The following is a 20,366-nucleotide window of genomic DNA, read 5'->3' on the forward strand; positions in this document are numbered from 1 at the left end:
TGGAGACCAGGGATGACCTTGCCCCCCACCTCTTCTATCGAACACATCCCCACACACCCATCCTGGACGCCCATCCTAAGAGCCCAGAAGCCCCCAGGAAGTCAGTAAGATGTCTTACATTCTGACCATGCCATCACACACACACACACACACACACACACACACACACACACACACACACATCATGATGCAGTCAGACACCCACCAGGCTCACCCCACCAGCATGTCACCACGTGGAAGGGCTCCCACCACACACACAGTAGGAGACACAGGCCCAGGCCCATGTTTGCAGCAAAGAAACCTATGGCTAGCACCACGCCCAGCTGGGGCCCGAGCGGAGGAATCCTCTCCATCATGCGGGTTTGCCACAGTGACCCCATTAGCCCGACTTTCCTCATCATCAACCAGGGAGGGGCAGCTACTCTCTGGGGGCAGATTGATTTATCCAACTAATTAGCCCCAATTAATATTAATACACATTCTCGGGAACAGCAGCAGCTTGGGCAGAGAAGCTGCCCACCGGGCTATCAATCACCACCCAGGGGACTGCAGAGGACACTCAGGAACTCCGGAGCGTGGGGACAGCCCCCCAGGCACTGTCCCCAGCCCCCAGTCCAGGGCTCCCAGGCAGAGACTGCCACCATCAGCTGGGCACCCTGAGATTCAGAGTCTGCCCCTCCTCGTTGGGCAGTTGGGGAGCCCCCGCCCCAGAGAGGGGGGCTGTCCCTCCCAGCCTTCGGCCCACACGGAGAGCTGCAGACACAGAGTGACACCGAGTTCCCAACGCCCTCTGGGCCCTCCCTCTGCCACCCTAGCAATCCCACGGCTCTGTCACTTGCCCTGCCAGCCAAGCCTCCCTGTTCCTGCCTCCCAAGGCTCCGAGCCCCTTCACAGACACGAAGCTTCCTGGGACACTCAGCTCACAGGCCCCGCTACTTTGCCTCTACCAGGTCTCAGCAAACATCTGCAGAACCAAATGAGGGTGGAGAGGGGACGGTCAGGGTTCCCGTCCCACGGGGGTTCGGGTGTGCCCTGCTGAAGGAGGCCTTCCTCCTGCCCCAGGGCCACCACATATTCCTGCCAGTTCCTGGGTGTGGTGCCTGGCCGGGGAGCCCAGCAAACATGCTGCCCTGGATTCAAGGGGACAGATGTACACGGGAGGAGGAGGAAGTGACAGTGACACTAAGGGCGGGTCTGGGGAGTGCTGGGAGCGGGGCCTGTGCGCTCAACTCCCTGTCTTGGGCCGGGGTCCTGTTCGGATCGGGACCATCTACTGGGATTAAGGCCTGGCTGCACACCCACCTCCACCCAATGCTGCCTCAGAGGTTCTTCCTCTGCTGCTCCCTGCACCAGGGGGTCTAGATGGTCCCTGGCTGGAGGCTGAGGGAGCCAAGTTGGAGCTCAGCACAGCAGTCCAGAGCAGGGCCAGCAGGGGGCGCACCACCAGGGAGGTGGGCAGCCAAGTCACTTCAGGGAGGGCCTGTGTGAGCACATCCACCTCATAGCCTGTTTCTCTGGGGTGGAAGTTTAGCCTAGGTGACTGTTGGATATTAACCCTAAGTACTTTAGGCTTCATCAGTGAATGGATCCTTTTCCTCTTCCCAGAGTAGCTTATCATGGTCTTGCGAGCATCCCTAATCCCGAGTTTATTTTTAATCTTTCCTTTGTGTTTTGCCTCTCACTGCCACAGTTCCCCAAGTGAGTCTTGATTACTTATAAGCCAAAATTTTCTAATTCTGGACTGTGTATTTGTTGTTAATTAACTGATTTTCTATTTCCCCTGTAGCCTTTTTTATATTTTACTATAGAGCAATGTTCTTTGCTTAAACACAGAAAGACCATTAATGCTGTGCTCCTAATATTTGGGACTTGATTGACTCTGAAATATATCTCTCTTGGGCATCTGTTATAATTACTTGACTCAGGCTTCGGTGCTGTAATTCCGGACACGCCGAAAGGGAGTTCCCGCCGTGGGACTGGGATGGACCCAGGGTAAGTGGCGAAACTACCCCAGCATCAAAATGAGACAGTCTAGAAAGCATAATGCATGGTCTTGATGCAATCTTGTTATAACTTAAGAGACAGGACTCCCATGGGGAAGGACAAGCTGAACTGGCCTGCGGACTTGGTAAAAGCCGTGCTTGCTCTCAGAGCCCAAAGAACTAAGTTTCAGAGCCTATACCTCTTACTGCGTTTATCCAAATAACTGCAAGTATTAATAAGAAGTAAACGTAATTGTTTAATATGTACAATTTAAGGGAAAGAGAAAAGCAATATAGATGTCCCTAGGAGACAGAACATCTCCTTGAGTTAATCCCCCCAAAAGAATTGCCTCTGCCGAAATGCTTTACCTGTAAATGATCAACCACACCTACATGCACTCCTTTACCTTGAACCCCCTCAGATATTCTATAAGTATGCTAGCAGCTCTGTGTTAAATGGGCGTTTTTTTTTTGTTTTTTGTTTTTTTTTTCTTTTTGGGTCATACCCGGCTATGCTCAGGAGTTACTCCTGGCTCTTCACTCAGGAATTACTCCTGGCGGTACTCAGGGGACCATATGGGATGTTGGGAATCGAACCTGGGTCAGCCGCGTGCAAGGCAAACGCCCTACCCGCTGTGCTATCACTCCAGCCCCTAAATGGGCCATTTTTACCATAATGTGTGATCTCCATCTCTTTGTTTCTCAGCTGGGGAGGCCTGAAAAAAACGGGAGGGGAGGCGGCTCTTAGCCACCAGAGGCATGCTTTGTCACAGCCTGCCACACTTTGTGAATTCACAGTGACAGCCCTGGAGGACTTTCTGACCCACAGGTCAGGCAGAGATGGGGCTGTGACAGGATAAACCTGAAGAGGAGCCCCACCTAGGCAGGTGACCAGGATGCAGGATTTTCCCTAATAGTTTTAGGGTACTCCGAATTGTACTTAGAAAGGTCCCCCCAGTTGCCTCCTGATAGACAACAGGAGAAAGCCGGTCTATGGCCAGGGCAAGGGGCAGAGAGTCAAGGGTTGAACCCTGGCATTGGCGGGGCGAGTGCTCTGCTGCTGGATCACAGGCCTGCCCTTTTTTTTTTTTTTTTTGGCCTTTTGGGTCACACCTGGCGATGTTCAGGGCTGAACACCTGGTTCTGCACTCAGGAATTACTTCTGGCGGTGCTGGGGGACCATATGGGATGCTGGGAATCGAATCCGGGTTGGCTGCGTGCAAGGCAAACGCCCTACCTGCTGTGCTATTGCACCAGCCCCAGGCCTGGCCTTTTTGAGGGGACAGAGGTTGGGTTTTCGGGGACTGCATGGTCCCCTGAGCACTGCCAGGAGTGACTCCCAAGCACCAGAAAATGCCTGTGTGTGACCAGAGCAGAGTAAACCAGAGGAACAGACTCCCCAGAGGCCGTGGGGAGTGGAGGGGGGTGAGGGCCCATCAGAAGGGCCCCGAGACCCCAAAGAAAGCCGAGGTTTTTTTTTTTTTCTTTTTGGGTCACACCTGGCGATGCACAGGGGTCACTCCTGGCTCTGCACTCAGGAATTACTCCTGGTGGTGCTCAGGGGACCATATGGGATGCTGGGAATCGAACCCGGGTCGGCCGCGTGTAAGGCAAACGCCCTACCCGCTGTGCTATCGCTCCAGCCCCAGGAAGCCGAGTTTTATTCAGGGAGGAGGAAAGCTGTTGAAAGGCCTTTAGGAAATGACTCAGCCGGCTTCATAGTTTTTTGACAGTGCTGGTTATAAGACCTAGGGACTCCCCAATACCAGACAAGTGTCCGCTGCTGAGCCCTGGGCTAGGTTCACACTTCTGAAGGCTGCTCTGTAGCTGTGGAGAGTGGACTTGGGCCAGGCTGGGTTAAGCATTGACACCTCAGCTCAGGGCTGGCGGGGGATGAACCAATGAACCTGGAAGGAATGAGGGAGAGGTGCCCAGTGCCCTCTGCCCCCATCCCCCCCACACAAAAACACATTTTTCAGCAGCCTAGAACACAGGGACCGCAGGAAGCAGAGAAGGGGCAGGAAAGCGGTTCTGGTGAAGGCTGGGAGGGCACTGACATCACAGAGTGATGTCAGCAAAAAAAAAGTTCTGGACTTTGCAACTGACTGACGCACCCCCACCCCCACCCCCACCCTGTCTAGGTGCCTGGCCTGGGTCCTCCCTCGAGCCTTTCTGCCCTGAGTGGCCCCACCCAGGCAAAGCAGAAGGGGCAGGTGCCACTGTGTGTGTCAGCTGAAGGGGAAGCCCCACTGGAGGAGGAAGCGCTGGAACGTCTGGGTAACCTGGTAGAAGCCGGGAGTCTCCGGGCCAGACCAGCCTGAGCTGTGTCCGCCAGAAAATTAGGGCATGAGGCCAGGGGTCAGCGCAGAGCCAGGGAGGTGGGGGACAGAAGGCAGGGATCAGCTGCTCTCCCACTGGCCCAGAACCAGAGACACCTCACGTTCCCTCTCAACTCCCAAACCACCCCTGGCCTCAGCCTCCTGCCCTGGCAACGAGGACCCTGGAGCTTCCGGCTCTGCTCCTCCAGGAAGCCCTCCTCTCTGGACCTGCTTCATCTTCGCAGGCATGCCCTTGCCCTTGAGATGGCATTTTAGCTCCTGAACTGGCCCCCCCAAGTCCACTATGATTTGGTCCACCTCCAGCTCTGCTGCTTTTCTGGTGCCCAGTCAACACCTCCCTCTGCCCATCTCAACCTGGTTTTCGGGCAGACGGTTCCTTCTCACTGGAGATCTGTGTCTCTGAGCTCAAGTCTCAGGGAAACTTCTGGACTCATCATGGGTCTTCCTCCTCCAGGAAGCCTTCCCCGAGCAATCCACCAGATCTCTGTCCTGTGATGGCCTCAGCTCAGTGTCAGCTTCCCAGACTGACTGTGGGCCTAGGCTGACCCTAGGCTGAACATGAAGGACAAAGATGCAGCAAGAAGGCTGCTGCCACCAAGGAGAGTCAGGGTGCTCGGGGGTGGCCCCCCAGGTGGTCACCGCACTGGGCCCAGGAAGGAGCCAGCCCCCCAGCTCTGGGGCTGAGGCCAACATTTTCTGGAGAAAGACACATCTGAGTTGGGTGTCAACGATTTAATCGAAGAGGAGCTGAGGGCATCCTGGGCAGAGGGAGGGGCGAGGAAAAAGGCAACAGCCTGCAAAACGGGGTCCCGTCTGAGTGAGGGGCAGTGCTGGGGGCAGGCCAGAGTCCACCCTGCGGGGGATAGGAACCAGGGTCACTTCAGCAGCAGGAGACCAACGCGGCTGCCGCCAGACTCTCGAAGGCCGAGTCCGGAATTCTGGAAGCCTCCGGGGTCCGGACAAGGGAAGCCAGAAAGGACACGGACGAGGATGGGCTGTCCACAGGCCACAGCCACAGGCTGCCACAGGTCTAGCCTCGGGGTCTGAGCGCCGTGCGGAGGTCAGGAGGGGAAACGTGGAAGCACCAGACCCGGGCTGAAAGGTTCCTCGAAGGTGGTGGCTGTGCCTCGGGGGAGGTGCGGGCTCAGGTCCTCAGTACAGCTATTTCCTGGGTGTCATCACTTGCTCTACCTCCCGCATGAACCGCAGACACAACTCTTCCTGCCAGGGCAGGGCCACGCACTGCACGGCGACAGGCAGCCCCACGCAATTCCTCATGGCCTGTGGGAGACACAGGAATCAGGGCCCCGGCCCCGGCCCCACGGGGCCCCCCACCTGGTGAGCAGCTCCATCCTGAAGAGCAGGCTCGGGCCGGGGAGGGCGCGGTGAGCCCGGTGCCTGCTTCACGTGCAGGAGTCCAGCCTCGGCCGCCCTGTCCCCATATGGCCTCCTATAGTTGCCCCCACAGCAGCCGGAGTTGGGGTGCAAGGGTGAGTGAGTCCAGGGGACAAGAAAGGGGAGCCTCACCTTCTTCAGCACATTGTCCCAGAGATCCCCAAAGTAGCCCTGGTACTGCTCCATCTGGGCCTCATCCTCGCTGGTCACCGTGGTGACGGGCACCACGCCCGCCGGGAAATCCAGGCAATTGTAGAGCAGCGTGTAACTGACAGCCCCTGAGATGTAGCAGGAGGGGCTGGGGCAAGGGAGTGGGGAACGACACTCCTCCGTCCACCCCGCCACCCCAGCCCCGTCCACTCTGCCCGTTTCCCAGCCCGTGAAAAGGTATCCTGCCTCCTCAGACGTGGGAGGCTCGAGTCTCAAAGCCCAGGAGGCCAGGTCTCGTCGGGCAGCAGAATCAGGCAGGGTCTGAGTCCCTCTCACCCGGGCTGCACACCCCACACCGGAACTCAGAGGTGCAGATCGCCAGGGCCGGGAGCTGGGTCCCCCGGGCTATGCAGGCCCTCCAGCCAGCCAAGGAGGGTGGGGGGCCTCCCCCGCCCCAGGACCCCTCAACTCCCCCCAGTAGCCTCCTGAGATATAGGGCAAAACTCAGGGAAGAGAAGGCGGAGCAGGGAGGGGGGGGGCTGTACCTGTGGCGTGGCCTGGGGTATTCAGGTCCATGGCAGGGCCCAGCATGGGGGTGAGCAGCACATCCAGTTCCATCGCTTTCCACTGAGCGATAACGGAGTGGCGGTATATCTGCAGGGGGTTTGGGTTGGGGGGGAAATGGATTGCCCACCCGGGCCTCGCTGCTCGGCCTCCCACACCAGCCCTGGGCTATAGTGGCACCTGCCTGGCCCTGAGCCCACAAGTGGGGAGCCTGTCCTTGGGGCACCTGTTTCCAAGGTATCATTTGCTTCCCCTCCCACAAGAACCCCCAAACACACTGGGGCAGTCAGGCAGCCACTGAGGCCGAAGAACCTCTCGGGAGGGGCATTGGGACAGGTGAGGACAACAGCACCCAAGGTGGTCAGTCCGGGGAGAAGGGGGCCGCAGTGGGACCAGCGCGCAAAAGACATCCAGCTGGCGGGTGCCCTTCCCAACCCCCCATCAGCTACCTCACTCTAGCTCCGGGGGACTCAGCCTCACCTCGATCTCACGATGCAGTTCCCAGAGCTTTACCGCTGACCTGGGCCAGAAGAGGGAGGTCACTGGTCACGGGGCCCACAGCCCCCCACCACGCCTCCTAGCCCTTCCCATCCACACCCCAGCCGGGCCAATCTGCTCCTCTGCACGCCCGCTCCCCATGCAGGCCTGGCCCCTCTGCCGGCCGGCCACCCACCGAGGCTGCCACCCTGCCTGGGCCACACCGTGGAGGCCGCTTCCCTCCTCAGTTCCTGTCAGACGCGGGTTGGTCTCGGGAGAGGCGGGGGGCGGGGGGTTTCTCACCGAGACCGCATGTTGCTGAGGAACGTGGCCAGCCTTGGGAGCTGCAGAAAGACAGGGGCTCAGCACAGGGTCCCCGCCGGGCCGGGGGGCCCCCACCCCCAACTCCACCCCCTCCCGGGGCGGGGGCAGCTCAGCACCCCTGCAGCGTGTGGGAAGGAAAGAAGCCCAGAGGCCCCCTCCCAGCCTCCGCGCCCACCCCAGGGCCTCACCACGGGCTTCAGCAGAACAGTCAATAGTCCCTTCAGCCAGTTGGGCAGCTTCAGGATTAAGATCAGGTGCCCCAAGCAGGGGTCCACAAAGTCACCTTTGCTGAGAGACAAAGGGTCAGTTGCAGACACCCCCAGCACCCCTGCTGGCCCTCTGTGTCCCCTCCCACCTCCCTGTTCCCAGATCCAGTGACCTCTAGACTCCCACCCTCTCCACCTGCTTCTTTTCAAACATGTGGCTTGTGTCTGCTGAGCCTGCAGGAGACCCGGGGTCCACCCCACCCCCCTGCAGCTCCTCGAGGCAGAACCCGTGTCTCCCTCCCCGGGAAGCTCAGCCTGGACCGGTCCGGGCTGAGAGCATGATCCCCGCCCAGGGCTTGGCTGAGGTCTCCCCACAGACAGCGGGTCTGGAGGCCTGGGGCTATCGGGCACAGAAGGCCCTGGCACTCTGGAAGGTCCCAGATCTCAGGCGACAGGTGCCACCCGAGCCCAGAGCGAGCCACTGAGGGTGTCTGGCCAGTCCAGATGCACGGCTGGGAAGCACCTTCACAGGCCTGGAGCCCGCCTGCCCGCTTTGAAGAACCAAAACCATTCCTCCAGAACCAGCATCTCTAAACTGTCCCTTCACGTGGCTCTGAGTCCAGTCACCCGCTTCACAGGAAACACAGGTATCCTGCTCCCCAGGGAATGAGCGGGCCGACGTCAGAGGGGGCAGGGCAACTCCAGGCCTCTCCCTCCCACCACCCTGCCCTGGCCTCGGCCCCTCCAACAGGCAACTCGCTCGGGGCCGAACCACGGGTGCTTGGGCCAGCCCACTGAAGCAAAGGCGACACTTTCCAAAGGTATCCCAGCCTGTCACCTCCAGGCTCACCTCGTGAGAATCAGAACTTCTGCCTGTTCGGCTCAAGCTACCCCGGGGCCCAGTCCCCACTGCTCTCGCTGGCTCTGGCCCTCCCGATACCGGCCACCCCAGGGCCTCCCTCACTCACAAGTTCTGCAGGAAGCTGTGGCCGCCATCGCTGAAGAGCCCGCCAGTTGACAGGACCTCCAGCGCGTAAGGGATGTCATTGGGCCGGAAGGGAACCAGCTGCAGGGGTTACCAGGGGGGCAGGTCAGGAGGCGCTGAGGGTGGGCCTGGGCCGGCCTTGCCCCCACAGCTGCCGTGAGTGGAGCCCCTCGGGGTAGGGGGCTTCTCAGCCATGGATTCTCGGGGAGCTCCTGAGGCCAGGGAAGCCCAGCACCACGCACACGCATCTAACATGCATCACCATGGCCACCAGCTCAGCATCCCCGGAACCTGCCCACATTTTCCCACCTGAGATGGGGCTCACCAGCCAACGCTCCCACCCACCCTCTCAGGCACCAGACAGGGGAGTCAGGGGGACAGTTCCTCCCCAACGCAGCCGGGCTGCGGGGTCATACCGTGTGGCCGGCAGCCTCCAGACTCCGTTTGGTCTCCAGCAGGGCACGCCTCATGGCCGGGGTGGGCTTGGTGTAGTTGTCCGTCTCGTAGTAACCCACACGCAGGGGCCGGGAGCTCTGGTAGACCTGCCGGTGCAACCCAGAAGGCTGGGTCAGATCTGAGGCCGGACTCCCAGAGACCCACACAGGGCCGGGAGGGCGGCAGCCCCTGCTGCGTCTGACCCTTTCGCGGAACCCTCAGCAGTGACCCTGCAGGCGGGTGACACAACTGCCCTGGACAATGTGAGGTTTTCTGGGTGCAGGCAGGGAGAGGGCCCCGGTGGGGAACTAGACGGCCCGAGCCCCCACACACAGAGTGACCAGGAACCCCATCTCCTGTCAGAGGACCACACTCTGCTCTGACCCTTTCAAGAACGTGAGTTCTGGGCCAGGGAGGGGACTCCAAGGACTGGAGCACACCCTTGGGAGGCCCGGGGTTCAATCCCAGGCACCACAGGGTCCCCCAAGCACAGTGGGAATAGTCTGAGCACCATCAACAGGTGTGGCCTGAAATACAAAAAAAAAAAAAAAAAAAAAAGGAAAAAGGAAAAAGAACATGAGTCTTAGCTCCCCAAAGTTCCCTATCCAGGGAACAGAGACCTCTGGGCCCCCTCTTAAGAGGGGGCATTCACGAACCCAAGTTCAGTCAGAACCCCTCCTCCTCTGAGGGGTGTCCTGTCCCCCGTTCCAGAAATCTGCCTTCCAGGAGCCACCAAGGGCCTCATTCCTGCCCATGGACAGAGACATGGCTGGGCTGGGGCAAGGACTGGCGCAGGAGCCAATGGGGCCACGTCCCAGGGTGCCCTGCCCCACAGATGTGCCTATCACCCGTTTCCTGTGGAGCTCAGCCACCCAAATGCTCCTGAGTGCTCGGCACACGACAGGCCGAGAAAATGCGTGGCAAGGCGCCTGCCTTGCGTAGGGCCAACAGCACCTGCCAGGTGCGGCCCAAAACACTTCCCCACCACCATTTTTAGATAATAAAAAGTAAAAACTCATTCCTTAGGGGGGATGGAGGGGGGGCCACACCGGGCTGTGTTCAGGGATCACTTCTCAAGGTGCCTGAGGTTGGCTGTGTACAAGCAAACGCTCTACTCATTGTACCCTCAATGGTTATTCTTGAAAGAACAATGCTTCAATAGAAGCATTAAGTGAATGAAGTGACACTTGGACCCCAAGATTCCTTAAAACTCCTCACCTTGAAAACCTCACCAGCCCCAAACTATTATGTCATCTTTTTAAAATCAGTTTTTGTTTGTTTGTTTGTCTGGAATCATTCCTGGTGGGCTCAGGGGAACACGTGGGATGCCAGGGATTGAATCCAGGGTGGCCATGCACAAGGCAAATGCCCTACTCTTTGTACTATCACTCTGGCCCCCTCTTGCTAAATTTTTTTTGCTTTTATTTGTAGGGGGGACCACACCCAGCAGTGCTCAGGGACTATCCCTGGCTTGGTGCTTGGGGACCCTGCTGTGCTGGGGATAGAGCCCGGGTCTCCTGTGTGCAAAGCATACTCAGTGCCTTGAGTCCTGTCTCCCCTGCCTCCACTTCTCTGCGACAGAGCAGAAGCAGAAAGTGGTGAGAGTGAGAGCTTCGAAACTCGGGCGAGGGCTCCACCTGGCGGCTGCGTGTGGAGCAGCCGCTGACCCTGGCCTCAGACTTCAGGAGTGCGAGAGACAACTGAATGTGCCCCAGAGTCATTCCTACCCTCACTCACCTCCTCTCTGAAGGGCAAGGGGGGCACAGAGGGGTCCAAGCGAAACATGTCCTCACACAGCAGTGCTCGCATGCAGAGCGCCAGGCTCTCCACGTCCCGGGCCATGGGGCCGATTGAGAGCTGAACTGTGGGGCAGGGAAGGAACACAGATCATTGGGGCCCGAGCAAAAGCTGGGGGCCTGCAATGCACAAAAGCCACCTGCACCCCGATGTCCACTGCATCACTATTACAGTAGCCAAAATCTGCAAAGTGCCCAAGTGCCCAAGAACAGATGACTGGGTAAAGAAAAATGGTCCATGGACACGATGGAATACTACTCAGCCATAAAAAGAAATCATGCAATTTGCTGCTACATAGGTGGACTTAGAGAGCATCATGCTGAGTGAAGTTAGTCAGAGGGAGAAGAAGCACGAACACAGAAGAATATATAAAGAATATAAAGAAACATCACTGTCACTGTCATCCCATTGCTCATCAATTTGTTCGAGCGGGCACCAGTAACGTCTCTCATTGAGAGACTTATTGTTACTGTTTTTAGCATATCCAATACTCCACAGGTAGCTTGCCAGGCTCTGCCATGCGAGTTCCATACTCTCGGTAGATTGCCAGGCTCTCCGAGAGGGGCGGAGGAATCAACACAGATCGGCCCCGTAAAAGGCGAACATCCAGCCGCTGTGCTATTGCTCCAGCCCATAAAGAAACATAGTAGGGGGATAACTAATGCCCAAAGGCAATAGAAACGGAGAGCAGAAGAACTGGTTCCAGTAGGAAGCTCACCACTGGGGGAGCAGGTGAAAGCAGGGAAGGGCACTGGAAGAGGGAAGTGGTCACTGTGGAGCAGGTTGGGGTGCTGAAAGGAGGTATGAGGTGCCTGCCACAGAGGCAGGCTGTGGGGGGAGGGGCAGGAGGGAATCTGGGGACACTGGTGGGAAGATTAGTGTTGAAACATTGCATACCTGAAACTCAACCACTAATTTTTAATAAAAATAAAAGAGCTGTGCTACTGTCCGGGATGTGAGCAGAGGAGCAGGGAGGGGGACTCAGATCCAGAGTGGCCAGGGGGAGAGGACAAAGAAGACCAGCAGACCCTCCCAGGCCCCTCCAGGGTTGGGGGAACCCCAGGCCTCACCTGCCACCTGTCCGTAGACACAACCCTTCAAGCCACTCTTGCTGGATAAGAGACACAGGGCGTCAGAAACGGTGCACAAGCCCCCTGCCCAGCCCCTCGCCACGCTAGAAACCAGACACGGAGGCCCGTGGGGCTCCCTCCCCACAAATCCCCATGAGCAGTCCCAGAGTTGGGCCCAGAGAGGCAGAACCGAGGCTGAGGCCACACAGCAAGTGGTCCCCAGGTGGCCCCCGCCCACCCCCCCCCCCGAATGCTAACCTGAGGCGGTTCCCGGTGGGCTTGAGGCCACAGACGCCACAGAAGGCCGAGGGAAAGCGGATGCTGCCTCCAATGTCAGTGCCGAGGCCCAGCGGGGAGCCTCCCGCAGCAAGGAGGGCGCCCTCGCCCCCCGAGGAACCCCCGGGGCTCTTGGACGACTTCCATGGGTTCAGGGTCTGGCCGAAGAGGGGGTTACTACAGTCATAGCTGCAGGAGACAGGAATGGTGAGCCCGCGTCCCACCTGGGCCCCTCCTGGCCCCCCCGGCCCATACCCGAGGCCCAACCTGAACATGGACTGGGGGACGTTGGTGTGCACGAAGGGCACAGCCCCCTGCAGCTTCAGCACCTGCACCACTACACTGTCACTCTCTGCCGGCACCCCCTGGTTCAGGCTCAAGCCCAGCGTCGAGTCCTGGCCCTAGCGGGAGAGACGGGAACCCAGAGAGCAGACGCCATGAGTCGGGGACCAGGCCCACTCGTCCTGGGCTGGCGGGCAGCGGGCCAGGGTGGTCACCTTGTAGCTGAAGCACTCCTTGAGGCTCACGGGGACGCCGTAGAGCAGGCCGCGGCGGGGCACCTGCGTGATCTGAGTCTCACAATCGCTCAGGTACGTGGTCACACAGTTGATCCCTTTGTTCACTTCCCAGGCCTGCGGAAGGGAAGACAGGGACATGGCCAAGTGAGGCTGGCCTTTGTCAAAGAATTGGTAAAAATAGTCGTAACCTAAAACTGGTCTCTTTGGAGTGAACCTGAGGAAGAGTCACCGGTCACCGAGCTCAGAGCCAGGAGCACAGAGGCAACATGAGGATGCAGCCACCACAGGGGTTGGGGGTGTGTGTGGGGGGCATCTGGTCCAGCCTCAATGGCCGGCTCTGGCCTCCCACCTCTATCTGGAGAGGGCCCCAGGGACTGGCCACTGATGCTCCCAGGAAGGGTAAATCCTGGGCCACAGATCCCCCCTCAGCATGCACTGGGGGACTCCAGCCCACCCTCCCTGGGCACCACCAGTGACCCACGGGAAGATGCCAGCAGTGGCTGCACTGCCTCCCCAGAGCTCGCTTCACGCCACTCCTTATGCTCCCACGCAGGGGGCTCAGCAAACACCCAGGAAGCAGGCACCAGTCCGCTGGCCACCTTCAGACACCCAAAGGAGGTGCCACTGCAAAGGCAAGGAGCTGGAAGGGCAGAAACTCTCGAGCCGCTCTCAGCCACCCTGGCACTGGCGGACTGTACACACCCTGAACACACGCTTTCAGGGAATCACCGACACGGCCCATGCCTGAGGGACAATTTGCTCTCCTTCTCACTTCATTTCAGACGCCCTACCTGAACACGGACTGGGTGGGTGGAAGGCAGAGTCAGGGCCAAGGTGCTAAGGCCGGTAAGACATGTGCTTGGCCAGAGCCACCCACATATGACGCGGGACAGAGAAACACAAGTCCCATAATGTGATGAAAGACCTGAGGGAACGCCAGGGCCCGGAGAGACAGCACAGCAGGGAAGATGCTTGCTCGGCATGCAGCAGACCCAGATTCGATCTCCAGCATCCCATATGATCCCCTGAGCACTGCCAGGAGTAATTTCTGAGCACAGAGCCAGCAGTAAGCCCTGAGTGTCACTGGATATGGACCCAAAACTAAAAAAAAGGTGGGGGGGAATATTAAAGAGGAAACCCTCCTATGAGCTGGAAGGGATAAGGGTCAGGGGAGGCTTCCTGGAAGAGGTGACACCTCTCTGAGTTCCTGAAAACTCAGCCAGCAGGTCAAAGTAGTGGGCAGGAGAAAGGCCTTCTACATTCCACGTAAAGCCATAACAAGCCAGAACAGGCAATTCCTGAGTGCAAGGGAACAAGGCCCAAGTTCCAATGAGTGTGCTGCAAGGGGAGGACAGAACTGGAGCGCGGGAGCAACCCCCACCTCAGAGGGCACAGGAGATGGTGGGAAAGAACCAGGAGACCAGGTGGTGGTCAGAGAGGACCCGAGGGAGAACAGGCCCCCAAAGGGGTAGAAGGGAGAGGGAAAAACAAGCGGAACCTCTGTATCCCTGTCTCTCTCTATCTCTGTCTCTCTGACTCTGTCTCTGTCTGTCTGTCTGTCTCTCTCTCTCTCTCTCTCTCTCTCTCTCTCTCTCTCTCTCTCTCTCTCTCTCTCACACACACACACACACACACACACACACACACACACACACACACACACACACGCGCACACACACACACACACACACGCACACTTGGTCACCCAGCCCGCAGCAGCAGGAATTCCAGGCCAGGTTTTCTCCACAGCCAGTGCACAGCAGCAGGGGGCGGATTGAGAGCAGGGGACAGAAGGACACTTACCTTGCCCACATAGGTGAAGAGGGCCACTTCAGGGGATAACTCCCCGCTGTGCAATTTCTCTACCAGCTGAGGCAGGGGAAGAGCCAACAGGGCCTCTGAGTCCAAGTCTGGGTTCTGGGGAAACACCGAGTCAGGGCCCTATTCCTCATAGCACCCTGACAGCCATTCTCCACAGACCAGCCCTCCCACAGCTCCACGCCTCTGCTAGAAGTCTGCGGAGGGGGTGGGGGTGGGGGGCAGGGGATGACAGGCCATGGCCACCAGGTTGATGATTAACCTTACAGACCACTGCCACCAGTGGCCGCCCTCTGTCCCAGGCCCATGAGTACTGGGCTTCCAGTCTTACTACCCTTCCAGAAGCTGCTGCCTCCCAAGCCTTGAAGTGTGAGGAAGCCCCCAAAGGGGCCGGTTGTGGGAGCAGCAGGCCCCCTGCCGATACTCTGGGTATGTCTTCCCCCTCTGATGCAGAGCAGCCTTTCTTCTTCCTTCTGGAGCCTCCACTCCAGGCTTTCCGACAAACGACACTCCAGCCTCCTGCCCGGCAGAGCCCTGCCCTCCTCATCAGCTACCCGCTGTGATTTTAAGGAATCTGTATCTTGGTCTCTGACATCTCTGGTCTTTGCCCACAGTGACTGTCTCAAAACTCTCCCCCAGAGCCCTGCAATTTCCTTATTGCTGAGTGATAAAGGTCACCAGCATCCTAGGGAGGAGGCCCCATAAGAGAACCAAAAAAGAGGGACTTCAAGCCAGGGTGATAGTGCAAGGGAGAGGACAGCGCTTGTCTGGCACACAACTGACCAGGTTGTGATCCCTGGCACAATCAATATATGGCCCCTTCAGGACCACCAGGAGTGATGCCTGAGCACTGAGCCAGGAGTTAGGTCCTGAGCACTGTGGGTATGACCCCAAAACAAAAATACACCTTAAAAAAAAGGAGGGGGTGCTTCTGGGTTAGGGAGCTGTGCATGACCCCGCACTGCCTTGCCAAGGAAGTAACAGGGGTTCCTTTGTTCCAAGCCCTAACCCTACCCATCTCTTCATCTGGTTCGTTCCCTTGGTAACAATGTGGTGCTCTCCTGAGGAAATGCATTTCCTGGGTCCTATGACCCTCTGCAGCTGAGAAGACACCGCCTGGGGTCTGTGGCTGGCTCTCCAGGCTTGGACCGGGAGCCCTCAGTCTGCGGAGTGCCAGGACAGAGGACCTGAGAAGGGCCTGGTAGAGGCCCTCCAGGAACCCAGAGGCCCTCCTTTCTCAGGGAAGGTTGCACCTGGTGTGAAAGTGGAAGAAGGAAGCAGCTGGACAGCCCCTCTCCCTCCCTCTCCCCCCAGTCACCAAGCTCCCACAGCCCTTCCAGGGGCTCCTCCCCGCCCCCCTGGGACACCCAGGCTGCTAAGCCTGGCCGGCTTGTCCAAGCCTTGCTGCTGCCACCAACCTTTCCTACCAGGCCCCAGAGTCTGGGGATTTGTCTCAAAATCCTGCCAAACCACAAACTCGAGAGCCAGTGCCCGGAGGTGCCACAGTCCATTGATACCCAACACAGTCTCAAAATGCCACCCTGACATCCGGAACTCCATGTTCCTGTTTTCAATATCAACCCAATACTACACTTCCTTAGTTCGGTGTGCTTGTTTGTTTGTCTTGTTTTTGAGAAACGTTCAGTGTGACTCCTGGCTCTGCACTCAGGAATCACTCCTGGTGATGCCTGGGGTTCTCTAGAGATTGTCAGGGATCGAACCCCTGGTCAGCCATGTCCAAAGCAAACGCCCTTGTACTATCTCTCCAGCTCTGGTTGGTGTTTTATTGATTTTTTTTTTTTTTTGCTTTTTGGGTCACACCCAGTGATGCTTAGGGGTTACTCCTGGCTTTGCACTCAGGAATTACTCCTGGCAGTGCTTAGGGGACCATATGGGATGCCGGGGATCGAACCCAGGTCGGCCGCGTGTAAGGTAAACGCCCTACCTGCTGTGCTATCGCTCCGGCCCCTGATTTTTTTGTTTTTAAAGAGAAAGGGGTTAGAGAAATAGTACAGTGGGTAAAGCATTTGCTTGGCACACAGTCAACCTGGGTTCAATTCCTGGCATCCCATATGGTCCTCTGAGGCCTGCCAAGAATGATCCCTGAGCACAAAGCCAGGAGTAAGCTCTAAATACCGCCTGATATGGCCCAAAAACAACAATCACTGTCATCACTCTCATCCCGTTGCTCATCAATTTGCTTGAGGGGGCACCAGTAACGTCTCCACTGTGAGACTTATTGTTACTGTTTTTGGCATATCGAATACAATAATAATAAATAATATAAGGGACTACAAAGAATAAAAGTGAATCCATGATCTCTCCCACACACAATTAGTTATTGCTGATTATATTTTAAGAGACATACATGACCCGGAGCAATAGTACAGTGGGTAGAACACTATTCTTGCACGTGGCCAACCCAGGTTCAATCCCTGGCCTCCCATATGTTCTACTGAGTCCTACCAGGAGTAATTCCCTAAGCAGAGAGTCAGGAGTGAGCCCTGAGCACTGTCGGGTATGGCTCAAAAAACAAAACAAAAGCACAAAACAAATTACCCAAGCCCTGCTGAGGTGGCCTTGGTGGTCCCAAGCTCCACACAGTCAAGCTTATGGTCCCAGCCTCCTCATCCGTGTTTGGAAAGCGACTCCTGACATTATGGGCTTCCCTGTCAGGGCCACCCTGGAAGAGACGGGGCCATCCGGAGACACCCAGTGCTTCTCAGAGGTGTGTGTGGGGGAACTTCAGTTTTTTGCTAATTAGTGGAGAAGCGTGAGTCTCAATCATCTCACTTCTCCCCAAACGTGTCTCTTTAAAGAACAGGGATGCAGTTCGGCAGCTAAGCACACCTCTCCCAGGTGTGAGGCCCTAGGTTCAATCTTCAGCACTGCAAATATTTTTGTAAAAAATGCATAAACTTCATGCATTGGTCATTCTGCAGGTCCTCTATTCACACAGAACATTTGCTCCTATGAAATTAGTCCTTTTTTCTCCTGAAAAATAATTTTGTGACAATTTTTATTATTTTCCAGCTGAAAGGACTTAAAAAGGATAGAGGAAAATGTTTCTTCCCCAATACTATTAGGTCTGGACTGAAAAAGCTGCGGCAGAAAAAGATACTGAAATGGTCTCAAAACCTCCCTCCTGACACCATCCTTGCACTCCAGAGCCAAGCAGAAAGGTACTTAAAGGGAGCAGACGGGAGCTGATCCCAAGTGAGGGGCTTCATTGTTGCCTGTGACAGGTCAAGGTCTCCAAATTAACTTTGAACCCATTCCTTTGCTAACTGCTCAAAACAATAAGGCTCCAGACAGACCAGTATTTCTTCACTCCTTAAGGAAACCAAAGGAATTCTCCATGGCCCTCCTCCAAGAGAGCCGGTTTTGAGCTTCAGTAGCCAGGTTTTCTTGTCCCAGGGAGAAACAGAAATAATACTTCAGGGCACAAACTTCTGCAGTGAAAGATTCCTTGTTTATTTATTTATTTATTTATTTGGCACCAGGGATCGAACCCCAGGCTTCTACTGCTGAGCCCCGATCACTGCCTTGCAGAGGCAGATTTTGTTTTGGCTTGGGGTCACATCCACCTACTCTTGGCTCAGTGCTCAGGGGTCACCAGTGACTGTATCTGGGGGAACCATGTAGTGCCAGGGATTGCCCCTGGGTCACCTGTACGCAAAGTGTACACTCAGCCCATCGAGCTCTTTCCTCAATCCTGCCGTGCAAGAGTCTTAAAAGCCAGGTGCTGCTGATGCTTGGAACTGAAGGGACAAAAGACTCATCCTTCTACCTGTCCGGTAGGTATCTTGCAACAAGGAGAGCAACTGTGGGCAGGAACCGTGGGCGGATTTCTGCAGCTCTAAGAGCTTGACAGCACTCGGCAGGCTGCGCAGAAGGGCTTGGGAGACTGAGAAGTAGTATAGTAGTATTGTGGGTAGAGGCTTGCCTTGCACGTGGGAAGGCAGGGCCTGATCCCCAGCACGCTAAGCCCACTAGCAGTGATCCCTGAGCTCAGGGCCAGGAGTAAGCCCTGAGCACAGCCGGGTGTGGCCCCAAACCCCAAAAACTAAATAAATAAGGACTTCGGGGCTCACACTGACACGGGAATGACAGCATGGATTGTGCGGGACCGCTCTGAAGCCGAGCCAGAGAACTAGACGGTGAGGAAACAATGCTGGAGTTGGGGGGCCAGGGAGGGGCGCAGGCAATTCAGACTGGATGCCCGGGTCTCTCAATGTGGGAGGAAGGGACCCCCAAACTGGCTGATGGTGGCCCTGTCAGCCATCTCAATGATGAGCAGAGGCTGAAACCAGATACATTTGGGTTTCAATAAATAATGGTGGCATCCACTCACACCCTTACATGTGTCAGAACCCAGCCGCTCCTCTGAGACGCACCGAGGCACTGAGGGACTGGCTGCAGCTCTGCCCCAAGTTCAAGCCCAGCCTGTGGGGAGCACTCACCAAAGGTGATTCTCTGTGACTCCCCCAGGAAAGCCCCCTCTGACTCCTCTCCCCAGCACCTGGGAAGCTCGTCCAGCTGTCAGACACGAGTCCTATCAAATACCTGCCCCTACTCATATTCCCAGCGAGCTGAGGGGACCCGAGAGACAGTACAGCTAGCTGACCCCCAGGTTCCATCCTGCTACCCCATGTGATGCCCTGAACCCCTGCCAGGAGGAGTGATCCCTAAGCATAAAGCCATTAGTAAGCCCTTGAATACAGGGTGCAGGCCCCCAAACAAAACAAACAGCACCCCCCCCCCGGAAATATTAAAAGGGGGCAGAAGCACTAGCAGAGATCAGCATTTTGACCAGCTAGGTCAATCCCCTCTTCCAGGTCCTGCCCCAGCCCCCCACACAGACCCCCAGCAATCCAGAGGGCGAGAAGAGAAAGGCCTGCAGGCAGACCACCAGGGAAAGGCTGGAATTAAACCTGCTCTAGAAGCGGGTTTGTCGGAGCTTAGAGCACGTGGGCAGGATTTGCCGCGGGGGCTTCCACCCCTGCAGGCTCTGAGAACTCTCTGTGCGCCGGGGCAGGTCCCTCTCCGCCTCCCACGCCCACCCCGCGCAGGATCCTCCGGCACAGATCTGGGAGTCTGAGCTGCAAATTCCTCCCGATTCCCAGGGCCATCAATCCTAGATTCCCAAGTCCTGAGCCCAGGCATCCTATCTCTTCTCCCGCTGGCAGGTCGGCGTCCTAACAGTCAATGGTCTTAAGATTCTTTAGCACCCGCTAAGCTGCTCTCCGACCCAGGCAGCCTCCCAGGGCGTGCCCTGTCCCTTTCCCGGTTCCCTGCCTCCCCTGGCCCCACCTGGTCCAGAAAGCGGACGAACCCCTTTACGTGCGAGGGACGACGTTCCGGAAAGTTACAAACCTGCGCTGCCGCTCACCTACGCGGCCCACCCAAAGCACTGCCCCCCGCCACCTGCGCCCCCCAACCCCGGCCCCCGTGACGCCGGCGGTCACCTGGAGCCGGAAGCGCTGCGCCGCCTTGTCCATGGTCTCCAGGGCCGCTTGCTGCTTTCGTCGCGCCCGGGTCACCGCGCCCCGCGCCGTCCGGCGACCGGACCAGCGCAGCGCCACGGCGGCCGCCACGAAGCAGCAGGCCAGGGCAGCCCCGGCCCCGGTCAGCTCGGCCCACAGCCCGTCCAGCACCATGACCTCCCGCCGCTGCCGAGACCCACCGGAGAAGCTGCTGCACGCGCTGATCCTGCCGCAAAACCCGGCCTGGATCGGCCGTGGCTGCGCCTCTCGGCAGCGCGGGGGCAGGCGCGGGGCGGGCGCGGGGCGGGCGCGGGGCGGGCGCTGGCAGGCACTAGCGGATGGGGGGCGGGCGCGGGGCGGGCGTGGGGCGGGCACCGGAGAGGGGCGGGGACGGGGGGGATTCGCGGTTGCCAGGCAGCGGGCGTGGGCCGCCGGTGGCCAACTGCCGAGGTTGAGCACGCGATGAGCGGCTGCGGTCACTTCATATCCTCTGATCTGCACCCGACGGGGCTAGGAGGAGAAGGCGGGTAGACGCCCCCGAGGC

The 20,366-nt window shown here is 57.8% G+C and overlaps 1 protein-coding gene across 1 annotated transcript; it reads right to left on the reverse strand.

The window, feature by feature from the left end:
* Positions 1–5,018: 5,018 nt before the first annotated feature.
* FAAH (fatty acid amide hydrolase) lies at positions 5,019–20,118 on the reverse strand. Its single transcript, XM_055140376.1, has 15 exons — positions 19,805–20,118; positions 14,322–14,435; positions 12,498–12,632; positions 12,268–12,401; positions 11,983–12,189; positions 11,725–11,765; positions 10,595–10,719; positions 8,839–8,964; positions 8,406–8,503; positions 7,420–7,519; positions 7,211–7,251; positions 6,911–6,950; positions 6,412–6,520; positions 5,849–5,994; positions 5,019–5,602 (listed from the first exon to the last, which is right to left on the reverse strand). Exons 1-15 carry the CDS (start codon positions 19,994–19,996, stop codon positions 5,483–5,485), a joined length of 1,728 nt encoding a protein of 575 aa, XP_054996351.1. The 5' UTR covers positions 19,997–20,118; the 3' UTR covers positions 5,019–5,482.
* Positions 20,119–20,366: the final 248 nt, after the last annotated feature.

The sequence above is a fragment of the Sorex araneus genome, chromosome 5 (genome assembly GCF_027595985.1).
Source record: "Sorex araneus isolate mSorAra2 chromosome 5, mSorAra2.pri, whole genome shotgun sequence".
Taxonomy (NCBI): Eukaryota; Metazoa; Chordata; class Mammalia; order Eulipotyphla; family Soricidae; genus Sorex; species Sorex araneus.

Coding starts and splice junctions, on each gene's coding strand:
- FAAH (XM_055140376.1), bottom strand. CDS start 19,996: ATGGTGCTGGACGGGCTGTGGGCCGAGCTGACCGGGGCCGGGGCTGCC. Junction 6,521..6,910: donor AACTGCATCGTGAGATCGAG/GTGAGGCTGAGT, acceptor AACCCCCTGCAG/ATATACCGCCACTCCGTTAT. Junction 5,995..6,411: donor TACCCCAGGCCACGCCACAG/GTACAGCCCCCC, acceptor GCTACATCTCAG/GGGCTGTCAGTTACACGCTG.